Here is a 12,666-nt window from a genome sequence, read left to right as displayed (position 1 = left end):
AGTTGCGCGGGTCAGCTAGTTTTTCATAAAGGTAAAGGAAAATTTTTCGTACCTTGCATACCTCAGAGATATTTAATTATTTCTTGAAGGAATGTGAAGTCCTTTTTTACGATTAAGGCGCAATGTGGACTCAAGGTTTAGTCTTTTAATTATCTATCCACCAGAGATTCGTGGATAACAGTGAGACAGCCTAAATAATATTATGAAGTAGTAATAACGTTCGTATTATTAGCCAATGTAATGAATGAATCATATCAATGGGTGTATGACTTACATTCATACATAAAAAGGTTATATCAAACAATACAATTATTTACGCCAGTACAGAATCATGTTGTAATCTTTCGTAATGAGCTAAAAACGGAAATATGCTGTCAATGTTAAACGAAATAGAGAAGTACTGCTGAAAATGTTATCGATAGTCCGAAAAGTTAGGTTTGATTCCATCACGACTTAACATCGATACCTACGTACTTTTCAAAGACTAGCACTTTCGACTGTCTCCGTGGCGCAATGGTTTAGGTCACCACGCCGCTATCATTGCGTCGGGAGGTTGTGGATTCGATTCTCACACAGGACAATTATTTGTGCGAGCCACAAATTATTGTTTTGGGTCTGGTTGTATTTTGTGTCCGTTGTTTGTAAAAGTCCCCGCGACACAAGAGCAATTATTAGTACGGGAGTTGTTTTTTAGAAAGAAAAAGAAAGAAAAGCGAAAATCTGTATGTTTGTCAGCTTACGCTTTGACAAACGAAACGATTATGCCTTGTCGCGTGAAAACAAAGCATACGTTTTCCGAAAATTTTACACTTCAAGGCCCGCGCGGGTCGGCTAGTTATTTCATTACCTATGCAAGTTTCGTTTATAATGAAAACTGTCATAATGTTTAAATCAATTTAAAATAATCTATAGCCAACATTACATTTTAGTTTTAACGGTGTCGTTAAGTACAATTATATTACATCACTAATCAAAGTTTAGTAAGCGAGATAACGGTGCTTAGTCGATTTACAAGTATATCGATTACTACCTATAGTTGCATAAACCTTAGCAATCAAGGATTAGTATTCAAATTAGTCTTTAAAGACATTTACGGGACTTCGTAATAGTATTTAAGTATTACAAAATATTTTATCTAACGGTATGCTCTAACTATAAACCTTTTTTTACAGATTTTGTAAAATGTGGCCTAGTTTTGAACGGCGACTTACGTTAAACCATACTAAATATTTTAGTCGATTTATAAAGGTCACTAAAGTCAGTATATTACAATTTTTTACGAAGCCTATGTAAGTATTTATCATTTACAGATTACTATATTATATATAGATTACTCTGTTACTTTGAAATGTACAATGACCTGGATATAAATCTGTAATGTTGTATGTTCATATTCCTAGGACAGTCGGAGCCAATCCTCCAATCCAACCGTTAAACGGTCTTTTTACTATCAAAATTTAGTATGAAAATGATTTTATATTTTTGTACATGTTTAATTAACCCTCGATACTGGATAGTTCCCATTGTAGAATCGCTATTGGTGCATGTAGTACATATATTTACTTGTCCAGTCAAGACCCATTTTAAACTAGTAGTTTCAATTAGATTTCAACTGTCGGCAAAATTAAAAGTTTTTGTTTTACAGAATCGTTTCTTTTTTATTCTGGATTAACTTGTTTATTACAACGTAACGTAAGTCAAGTAGTGATTGACAGAAAGCGTTTATTAAAGTGTTACACATAATATTAGGTATCATCGTTAGTACGTTGGTTTTGACTGCAAAATGAAAAGTAGTCTAACTTGCTTTATTTAACTAACATTACATCGTCATGTTACATAATTTATAATCGGATTATTCACTGTTTCAAAGTGGATGGTATTTATTTGTGAAAGCTAAGACATTTTAAAATGTATATCTTTTGCTTTTTGTTTTTGTAACAGTTTTGGTTTGCAACAAAATAAGTTTGAATTTAATTCTAATCTAATTTAGCAACAGTTGAGTATGTATGTTATTTCTAAAGATAATTAGGAAAGTATGCGGTCGCGTTACGTGTATCTTTAATGAAGATACAATGCTTCGTAAACCTAGATATAAGATACGCCTTTTAGAATTACTAACGCAGTAAATATGAATTGCTTATGCAAGCAATTGATGAATGAATAGAGTGCAGTTTCCAGGATGTGTCGATCTTGAAGATAAACAGAGCTGATATATTGTTAACCACTGTTGTACCAAAACCAATAATGTTTTATTCCACACGGCTTTTTTGTACTTGTACTTTATATAAGTAATTAGGTTATCTACATTTCTTCTTCTCTTTGAGTAAAAGTAGTGAAATTCAGTTTGGTATCATACAGGAGTATATTTAGTAACGATTCATAGAGACCAGAACATAAAGATCCTATAGTGGGTAAAAATTTGCAAAATCTGTCCAAATTTTCGGTAGCATTCTCAAAAGAGAAAAAATATGAGTTCATCTCTGCAGGCAGTCACGCTAAATTTGCTTAATCCTGCAATTTAGAATCAATTAACGTAATCAATGTGACATGCGTAGAGCAGACGAGATTTGTAGATTCGGTCCGTAGAATAACATTATCTACATCACACTAATTTGAAAAATCTTTTAAATTTAACTTAAAGATAGTCCAGTGGCAAGGTTACACAGGATATATGAAAATAGGGATATCCTTTCCAATATGAAGAAGTCTTAATGTAGTTGACCAAAACAAGAGTATGAGACGTAATAGTTAGGTACTATCTACATCTTTAAACCATTAGCATTGTTATAACAGGAGCTCTGTTCAGCAAATCTATCTAAACAAGTTTAATTCTACTCTCACAATAGAACTATTAAAAGTAGATAGCCATTTCAATATAATAAATATCAAATGTAACTTATGACAGCCAGACGATACAACCGGTTCTCCCATGCACTAACATGACATACTTTAAACATCCTTGAGGGAGCATCGGATACTGCATTGTATGTTTATCTCTACCAAAGTTGCTCAAATCTTAACAAATACAGTAGGCATAGTTATGCAAATAGAATCCAAACCAAACCACAGCATTATTTGGATATGTAAATTTTAATGAACAATTTTCTTTTTAATTACCTTTATGTAGTTCAATGTTAAACATTGCCAAGAAGATTTCAATAATCGACTAATTAGATCGATTCTCTAGTCGCCGTAGAATATTCGAGTGCTCTAGTTTTAAAATGGAATACGAGATAATAAGTGCAAGTTACAATTAATACATGTCATTATCGAGCCCAAGCGTTCACCCTTCTTTGGCTGTATCTTAGCGCCGTTCAAAAAGTGGGAGGGACGCTATATAACATGATGGTAACATAGTGCGACCACACAACCAGTCTTCGGCGAACGAACGAAGACACACAGCAACATGAAGTTATTGGTGAGTTTATACAAATAGTGCAGTGCAAGTGTTTGTGCCAAAAAGTGAGAATAAATAAAAACAATTTTAGGATTCGCGTTTTTTTTCAAAATAGAAAGTTAAGTGCGGCCGGTTTTGAAGTTAAATATTTTTTAAATCGCTGTCATTAGTTCGGTTATTTTGAAGCGTATAGAATACGTAAATGGATCGAGATACGAATCGACTAATTACAGTACGCGATTATTCCTAGTAACCTGATTTGGAACGTTTAAATTACGATTCAGAGCAAAATAGCACGGGAATAGCGTAAGTGAATGGTTGATTTTATGAAACAAAGGAGTCAATTGTATATGAATTTTGGCATACTAAAATAATAGAAAGATAATATTTTTTTTAAAACATAACAAGCATAAACCTAATACTTCTTTATAAAATCAACCGTTCAACCTGTTGCGGTTTTAATAGAAAGCTTCGCGGTTAAAGCTTAGACGAAGCTCAAAATACAAATAAATAACAAGAATAATACAAGCCTAGGTTAACAACATATATATTTTTCAAGGCTGTCCCAATCAATTAATCAAAAATTCTGTTTAATTTTAAATTCATACCACTTTTTTAGAATTGTTAAAAAATATCTGGTTTTTACTCGCAAAAACACCTTTTACATCACGATATTTTCATACGCGATGAAAGCAAAACCACCATCATTATGAATACTTGAGAAAACCAAGCATTAACTTCACTTCCGTAACTAATTGCGACAAGTGCATAACATTAGTGGTTCCGTTTTAAAACTATTTTCTTCCTCAAAGAACTCGCTCGGGCAATTTTCATTCGACTTTCCAATAAAACTAGAAAGTATCGAAAATTGTACGTTTGGAGACACGCTGTATAGATACAAATTACTGACATGCATAATCGTCATCCAACTGTTCGAAGAAACGATATAATATAACTCAATTCGACTAAAGTAGAGCCTAAGTCCAACTGTAATGACAAATCAATTTTATTACTAAAAGTTTTACCCATCACACGGTGGAAAAATAGCCTCTGTGACTACGATAAAGCAGTAAAAAAATCATTAAGTCTTAAGCTAAAAGGAAAGAAAGTATTTTTCTTTATTTTAATCCATAACAATATGTCTGGTTGCGAAATAGAAATGCATACATTTCACGACACAGACATGCAAATCACGGTAATAAAGTAATTTTCTCAATAATTTTAGCTCGTAAATGGTTATTATGAAATGAGAACGACAGCACGACATAAAGTTTTCCGCGTTTGAGTGTAAGTTGCAGTTTAAGAAATAATCTACTGTGTCGTGTCGCGATTGGCAAATAGATATCGATATTTCCAACAAAAGGCTTTGTAAAATCTTTTTCTCTGTAGGTTCCTCGACTAATGCTTAATTTCCAGGAATAAGTTTACAGCGCCTTTGGAACTTACAGTATAGTTTCAGTTTTGTTTAAACTAATTCTTAAATAGATTTGTTATACAAAATGTATTTATGGAAAGAAAGTAAAAATATGTAAAACGAATCTAAAAACTCAATTATGAATAATAAATAAGGCTTTATGTAATTTAGAAATATCCATTATAATAATAAATCATCAATTTTAATAGCTCAATTCAAAACAGTTTGATCGAATCAAAGAAAGTTTATTCATTTGAAAAAATTGACGTCACAATTATTAAAGAATTTTATGCGCTATAATTTTTCTCTATATCATATCTATATTAATGTATAATTTTCAGTCCATGAAATTATCACCAGATAATTGTACGCAAAATGCTGAATCGATTAAAAACATGCATCATCGATCAGCTCTAATTCTTAACACTAGTGCGTAACACGGATAATCGACTAATTACATAAACGTCATGCACCGCGCATGCGCATCCCGCGCCGCCATTATGTAGCATTATATTATGAAATACGCGGATGCATCTGTTGATAAATTTATAATCACACTGCTTAATTACGTGTAACGTATGCGGTTATCTCATGTGACTTGATCTCATCCATACATTATATTTATTTATTCAAATTATAAACATCGTTATGTCATAACAAATTTGTTAGCTTGATTTGGCGCCATAATTAATGACAAGTTATTTTTTTTTATTGAGCAATAGCACTGGCACACATACTTATTACGTCAATAAAAAGTGCAGAGTAAAAAAGTCTATACTAATCACACAAGGCCTATTCTATGCGTACTTTAAAAAATAAAAACAATGCCTCAAAGATTGCACACGATTTCTTGTAGTCCAATTATTCTAAAATCGAGTTAGTTACGGTATAATTTAGACAATTTAAGAGTCTCTACTTTCAAATGGTACCGTGAAATTTAACTATAGCTTTGTTTACATGCGGATAGTTGAACCTCGAATCACGCGCTTTCGTAGTTACGTTAATTTTGTTGTAGAGTAGACCTCTCTTTACTATTAAATATAGTATTTTTCTTATATTCCTTTTAAAATAAATCCTTAATTGTTCTTACATCCGAGTGTATCAAATTCTGTTATTATTTGTTGCCATGGATCTCGATTTAAACTCTAATCGATGTAAATTTTCGTAAGTTGAGTCCAATTCGTAACTTTGAATTACAAGTGTGAATCATTAGCATGGACGGAGGTTTCTGTTTTTGCCGTTTCGCGTTAAATCTCACATGCATTTGTGAATTCTGATCACACAAACTGGTTTAGCGAGAGCATTGACACTGGAAACTCGATCTGAGTAAACGGCGGATACAATTACTATGAACACACGTTTCGATTTCGCTTCGAAAGTTATTTTGTAGGAAACTGTTCATTAATATTGCGATTTGCGAAAGTCTTTGTTCTAATCTTTACTTGATAATTACTGTGTTTTTACTTTATGAATGCCATTAGCATTTCTATTTCTCTATAGCATTATAAATTAACTCTCGATGAATATTATGTTTGATTAAGATATTAATAACATATAAGACGAAACAAAATTTATTTCTAAAGACAATCACATCATTATTTCGTTCTGCTACCACATTATTCAACCTTAAAGTGGTAAACCACTACCACAAGTCGCAGAATTGTCACATAATTCTCGCTCACAGACTCGCGACCGCCAGTTGTTACGTTACGTGTAAATCCACCATACAACTTTCACCCACAATGTATGTTGTAATTAATAACGGCAAGTGCACAACGAGAACACACTCGTTATTGATGCCTCAATGAGAACATACTTGTATATTTGCATAGATGACTCATTGTTTTGTAGTTTTTCTCGTAAAATGTAAGTTTTAGATTACGAGTTCGACTGTCAAAATAGAGATCTTTAAAAGCTATGATCAATCTCATCAATAATTAGTGTTGTTTTCTGTTTTAATGCATTGTTTTACTAAGGTATATTAGTGCCTAGTGTATAATTAGTGCTTTTATTCCACCTATTTTGAGACAGCTACGAATTTTAGATCGGGTACATTTTAACTCATGCAAACCTATATTCGTTAGTGAAAACAAGGATTAATGGTTCAAATTTTCATAATTAGCTACAAAAGGCTCTGTAAAACATTACTGTTAGTAAATAACTACCTACGATTTCTAATATTAATATAATATTGCACCACTTCCACTCGTCTATGTGCAAATTATTCTCAAGTAAATAATCACTTCCTGCAAGAAACTGTCGTGCAATCTTTAGCATGCACTTCTGAGCTGCGTAATACACTTCAAACTATTACTTACTAAGACCAGATTTTTTAATCACAACTAGCTAGAGGAAAGATTCTTGTTTGAATAAGGAAAACTCATTAGTGTCACGACTAACAATGATTTCGAGTTTTTAAAGTAGCGTCGCAATTACATTTCGGACTAAAGTTACCTCTTTTCGATCATTTTGAGAGGTTGAGTAAATAAAACCTTTTTATTAATTATACAGTCAACTCATAAGTTTAAAAATAGTTTTACCCAATTTCATAAGATTAAATCATTGAATCAATATGTTACCAAAGCGAAAGCATCACTTGGTTTCAATACATAGTATATTACTAGGCCATGGCTGCCATACTGTTTCTATATGACATAACTCTAATAATATGTATTCATCTATGTTATGTCGCTACCTTGTTTTACATCTGACCATTTTACGTATACTATTATAGAGTTTTATAGACTCGTTTCACGATGTCATCGTTTCTAATTCAATTATGTATGCAGTGACGATGCTTAAATGTCCGTTTAAGGAAATAAATGCAAATATGATTAAAATAAAGAATATAATATGCTTCTCATTGTTACGTAATTATTATTTCACTGTTTTAATTTATGAAAATTAAATTCACATAAAGTGATGAGCTCATAATTTCTTGAAAGTTTTCTAGAAATTGTTTCATTTCGTATAATAATATAAATTTCGCTAACTATTCAAAGATGGATAAAAAATGTGTGTAAAGTATGCGTACCTGTGACCTTTTACCTTACAAAACTTGATTTATTGCTCTACATTCTAGGTCAGTAATGTTGACAAAAACAAATAATTAATAAACCTGTTTTTTGAAGTTTATTGATCTTAAATGTATCATAACATTTAAATTATGTTCACAGTTTCTGGACCAAAATAATAAAAGTTAAAGCATTTACTCTTAACCTACATATTGTAAAACAATACTTATGCGATAATCTGGTTTTATAATTACAAAAACGTGTTGCGAAACTTTAAACAAAAGTAACACTGATATTATCGTCTAATTGAGGGCCGTTGCACAATGTGATATAATTCAGTTATGAAATCAATGCAGTATACGTGTATATAGTATAGTAATATACATTCCATGAGCTTAGAAAGTTGATTACTAAAAATGTTTTCGAACTACGATTAAGTACGCAAAGCAATTATATCGATTGCTTCGAAAATGAAACTTATACGTAACAAAAATATAAAACATTATTAGTAAAACGCTAGCAATTATTATGTTACTTTAGCTTTAGTAGTGCTAAAACGTTAGCTTATTAAAGAAATACATAAAAAATATAATTACATAAACGATTACACGTGTTTTTTTCTTTTAAATCTTTTGTATAATGCCTGATTGTTGAGAACATTAATAGCCGGGGAAGTAAAACAACTCGATACGAACATTTTTTAGTAACAATGTTAGACAATGCTCTTTGGGAAACGAGAGTCTTATAAAATCGAGAGAAAGTGTGAATTTTAGTATTCCGGATCGATATGAGCGTAAACTGGTTCGATGCAACTTTTACTTTATTGCGTATTCTAAGAATAGGATTAGGATTCTAATCTAAGTGATTACTTAACACCTCAGGAAGTTTGACATCATCACGATATGACAAAGCTCTTTCAAAGGTCAAATTAAATTCTCGACTTGGCACATTTTATTGAATGATAGTAGAAATATAATTTAATTAAATTGAACACTTTTAGTATTGCCAAAATAGTGGTTGATCAGTATACTAATAACACTCAATTTTGTTATCAGGTTGTATTGGTGGCTTCTCTGGCCGTTGTGGCCTTTGCCGACGATAAGGCTGCGCCAAAACAGGCAGCTGCCGAAGACAAGAAGCAGGAGAAGAGAGGCATCTATGATATCGGTCACTACGGCGGCAGCGAAGGCGGATATGGCGGTCATAGCTTCGGCGGCGAGGGTGGCAGCTTCGGAGGTCACGAGAGCTTCGGACACGGCGGCGAAGGCCTGAGCCTCGGAGGACACGGTCATGAGGGTCTGAGCCTCGGCGGCGGTGGCGGTGACTACGGCGGCCATTCTGAGTTCGGCGGCGGCAGCGGCGGCGGCTGGAAACCCATCTCCTCCGATGAGGGACACCACCACCACCACCACCACGTTGAACACGTCAAGACCATCGAGGTCGTCAAGAAGGTCCCCGTCCCCTACACCGTTGAGAAGCACGTTCCTTACACCGTTGAGAAGAAAGTGCCTTATGAAGTCAAGGTCCCCGTGCCCCAGCCCTACACTGTCGAAAAGAAAGTCCCAGTCACCGTCAAGGAGTACGTCAAATACCCTGTGTACGTTCCTGAGCCCTACACCGTTGAGAAGAAGGTCCCCTATGAAGTCAAGGTCCCCGTCGACAAGCCTTACGAAGTGAAAGTGAAAGTGCCCACTCCTTACACCGTCGAAAAGAAGGTGCCCTATGAAGTCAAGGTCCCCGTTCCCCAGCCCTACACCGTTGAGAAGAAGTACCCCGTCCCCGTCAAATACGAAGTTAAAGTGCCCCAGCCTTACGAAGTCATCAAGAAGGTGCCTTATGAAGTTAAAGTGCCCGTTGACAAGCCCTACAACGTATACGTGCCCAAGCCTTACCCCGTCCCCGTCGAGAAGCCTTACCCAGTGACCGTCCACAAGCCCGTGCCCTATGAAGTCAAGGTCCCAGTCGACAGGCCCTACAAGGTTGAGGTTGAGAAGCCCTACCCCGTCCACGTTAAAGTGCCAGTGCCCAAACCTTATGATGTGTACAAGAAGATCCCATACACCGTCGAGAAGAAGGTGCCTTATGAAGTGAAGGTCCCCATCGACAAGCCTTACCCCGTGTACAAGGAGGTGCCAGTTCCCCTGGTCAAGGAAGTTCCTTACCCCGTGAAGGTGCACGTTCCCGTGTACCTCAAGAAGGAGGAGGAGCACCACGGCCACCACGGTCATGAACACCATCACGGTTGGCATTGAGCTCTTTTAGGTTAGGTCTCACACCAGTACCTTGTAGGTTAAGTTCAGAAATGTGATCATTTAGTATTTTTAGTGTATATAAATATGTATTTGCTAAATTGTATGAATATCTTGGTGCCGTTCACACGCACTGTTCAAATAGTGTTTGTCTAATGGTCGCCTACGCGTTGTGATGCTAGAAAATTACGAACGAGATTTAAAACTGTCGACTATGCATGGATTTCATTACTATTACCAAAATCTCCATCAACTTGACCAACAATGGCGAATTTAAAGAATTGTTCTTGTAGTTGAAACTGATTGAGTGCCGCATAGCATTGTAACAGATGCGCGGATAGCTGTAGATAATAATCTGTTATTACTTGTTTAGCTTTTATATGCTTTGTTATAATGTAACTTGACAAAGTACGTGTACTTTGAGTTGAGGCTGATTTAATAAAAAAATGAACGTTCATGTTTGTTTCAATACTCTCACACATCATTACCCGTAGAACACAACAAAAAGATTACTCAGCTCTGCGATTTCTAACAGTGATTTTCTCTACCAATAAATTTCTTGGACAATATAGCCGTCCAAAGAAACTACAGCTTTCGCTATCAATGCGAAACATAAAACAATAATATCATTAAGTAATTACAATATATTTTTACGACATATATTTCTAACAATAAAACTATTCGAATTAGAACTAGAACAATACAATTGATACAATTTCAATTGATTTTAGATTTGTTGCCAAATATGACTTTGAAAATGTAGAGAAAGTTACAACAGGTAGCAATAGAATGAAAGATTTTAATGCCGATATGAATAGCTTTGTTATAAAGATTATTGAAATAGATATTAAAGAATTTATTAATATTTACTGGAGGTCGTTGCGATGATAATCTGTTTGCGTTTTGTTTTATTTTCTGCACATTACAAATGAAATATTTAGAGCAATTACTTGAACATCAAAAACAAAGTAAAATAGTAATGTCAAAGCAAAGAAAAATGTAGAAAGTCTTCCTTCTGTATCAAGTTATACCTAACGATTTTATCGAAGAAACCTGCGTTAAAAGGTACTAAGCCAATAGAAACTAATAATGCAAATGCAAATCTATAGAACCGCCAAGTAAAAGCAATAAATGATAGTTAAGAACCTTTCACACTTCGCAAGGTCTACCTGGATAATACACATGACAAATACGATGCAGTCACGAACAAATCGAAACAGAATATATTAATGACAATCCAATAAGTATTATGCAACAGAAGCACTTAAGCTTTCAATAAACTCTACCAATACCAATCAAGACTTATAATTTTATAGTTATCACTAACTGACCCGCGCAACTTCAAAGAGAGAATAATAAGAGAGAATGGGTCATAATTTTCCCAGTTTTTTGTAACATTTTTCGTTACTTCTTCGCTCCTAATGGCCGTGATGTTATATAGCCTAAAGCCTTCCTCGATAAATGGTCTATTCAACACAAAAATAGTTTTTCAATTTGAACCAGTAGTTCTTCAGATTAGCGCGTTCAAACAAACAAACTAACAAACAAACTCTTTTGCTTTATAATATTAGAATAGATTATGTTCGTTAAGTATAAAAATTCCGTACCGTATGTAAGGTTTCGCAATACTGTATTGCACTTTTAAGGTAATTGGGGCGTAGAGATCTTGATATGGATGTTTTGCGCTGATGGTCGCATCAACGCAATTTAGACTGAATGAAGATAAGTAAAGATTACTCGTGTGTATGTGGGTTAATAGATAAAGGTCTATTATTGGGTAAAGCCGTCAATCGCGTTTATTTAGTCCCACTACTATTATATGCTAATGTATGTACGGATGTCTGTTTGGGGCTTTTTCAAGTAAATTTACCAAATATCTTAATCGACTTTAATACATAGTTAGTACTTTGGATTCAAGCATTAAATACTTTTTCTCCCGAGAAATTCTTAGGTCTATATTAATAGACTGATATAAACTGTAAGCATAGTTTGAAGAACCTTTTCTAGCATGTCAAATTGGTTCTTAAAACCATGGTTCCACAGTGATACCAGTCTAAAAATACGGGCCTTAAAAGCAGACAAAGTCGGGTGTGGAATGTAGTGTATAAATCTTGTGTTGTGTTGCTCAAAGTGTATTATTGACAACTGTAGATTATTATCTTTTCTGCTGTCTGTTATAAGTAATTATGTTGTAACATTCACACGTACAAATTGCAATATAACATTTTGATTCAAACAAATGGGTGGCTTAGGTTTTTTCAAATCTTTGTAGTAATCAAGACTCTAGTGTGTTATTTTATTGTTACATATAACTGTAAATTATCTACGTTGCTACACTTTTGGCAAATTTATGTAGGCAATAAATAAATAAACTTCTTATGAAAATATTCTGTGTAATTTTTCGGCAGTCTATATTATAATTTATTGGTCAAAGTGTGTGCTGTTTTCTTGCCAGTCTATATTATTTCTCGGTCGAAGTGTGTGCAGCGCGTGTAGACACACGCAGTTTCAAAACTTGTCTTGTATATTACTAGTTAATTATCTTATGTACTAAGATATGAAATTATTAGTTTGTCAATATTTTCCTTCAGT

The 12,666-nt window shown here is 34.0% G+C and overlaps 1 protein-coding gene across 1 annotated transcript; it reads left to right on the top strand.

The window, feature by feature from the left end:
- The first annotated feature begins 3,287 nt into the window (after positions 1-3,287).
- Vajk4 lies at positions 3,288-10,529 on the top strand. The gene is made up of 2 exons (XM_076129806.1): positions 3,288-3,418; positions 8,881-10,529. Exons 1-2 carry the CDS (start codon positions 3,407-3,409, stop codon positions 10,075-10,077), a joined length of 1,209 nt encoding a protein of 402 aa, XP_075985921.1. The 5' UTR covers positions 3,288-3,406; the 3' UTR covers positions 10,078-10,529.
- The last annotated feature ends 2,137 nt before the right edge of the window (positions 10,530-12,666 follow it).

Source organism: Anticarsia gemmatalis, chromosome 23 (genome assembly GCF_050436995.1).
Source record: "Anticarsia gemmatalis isolate Benzon Research Colony breed Stoneville strain chromosome 23, ilAntGemm2 primary, whole genome shotgun sequence".
NCBI lineage: Eukaryota > Metazoa > Arthropoda > Insecta > Lepidoptera > Erebidae > Anticarsia > Anticarsia gemmatalis.
This window is presented reverse-complemented; position numbering and strand designations above follow the sequence as displayed.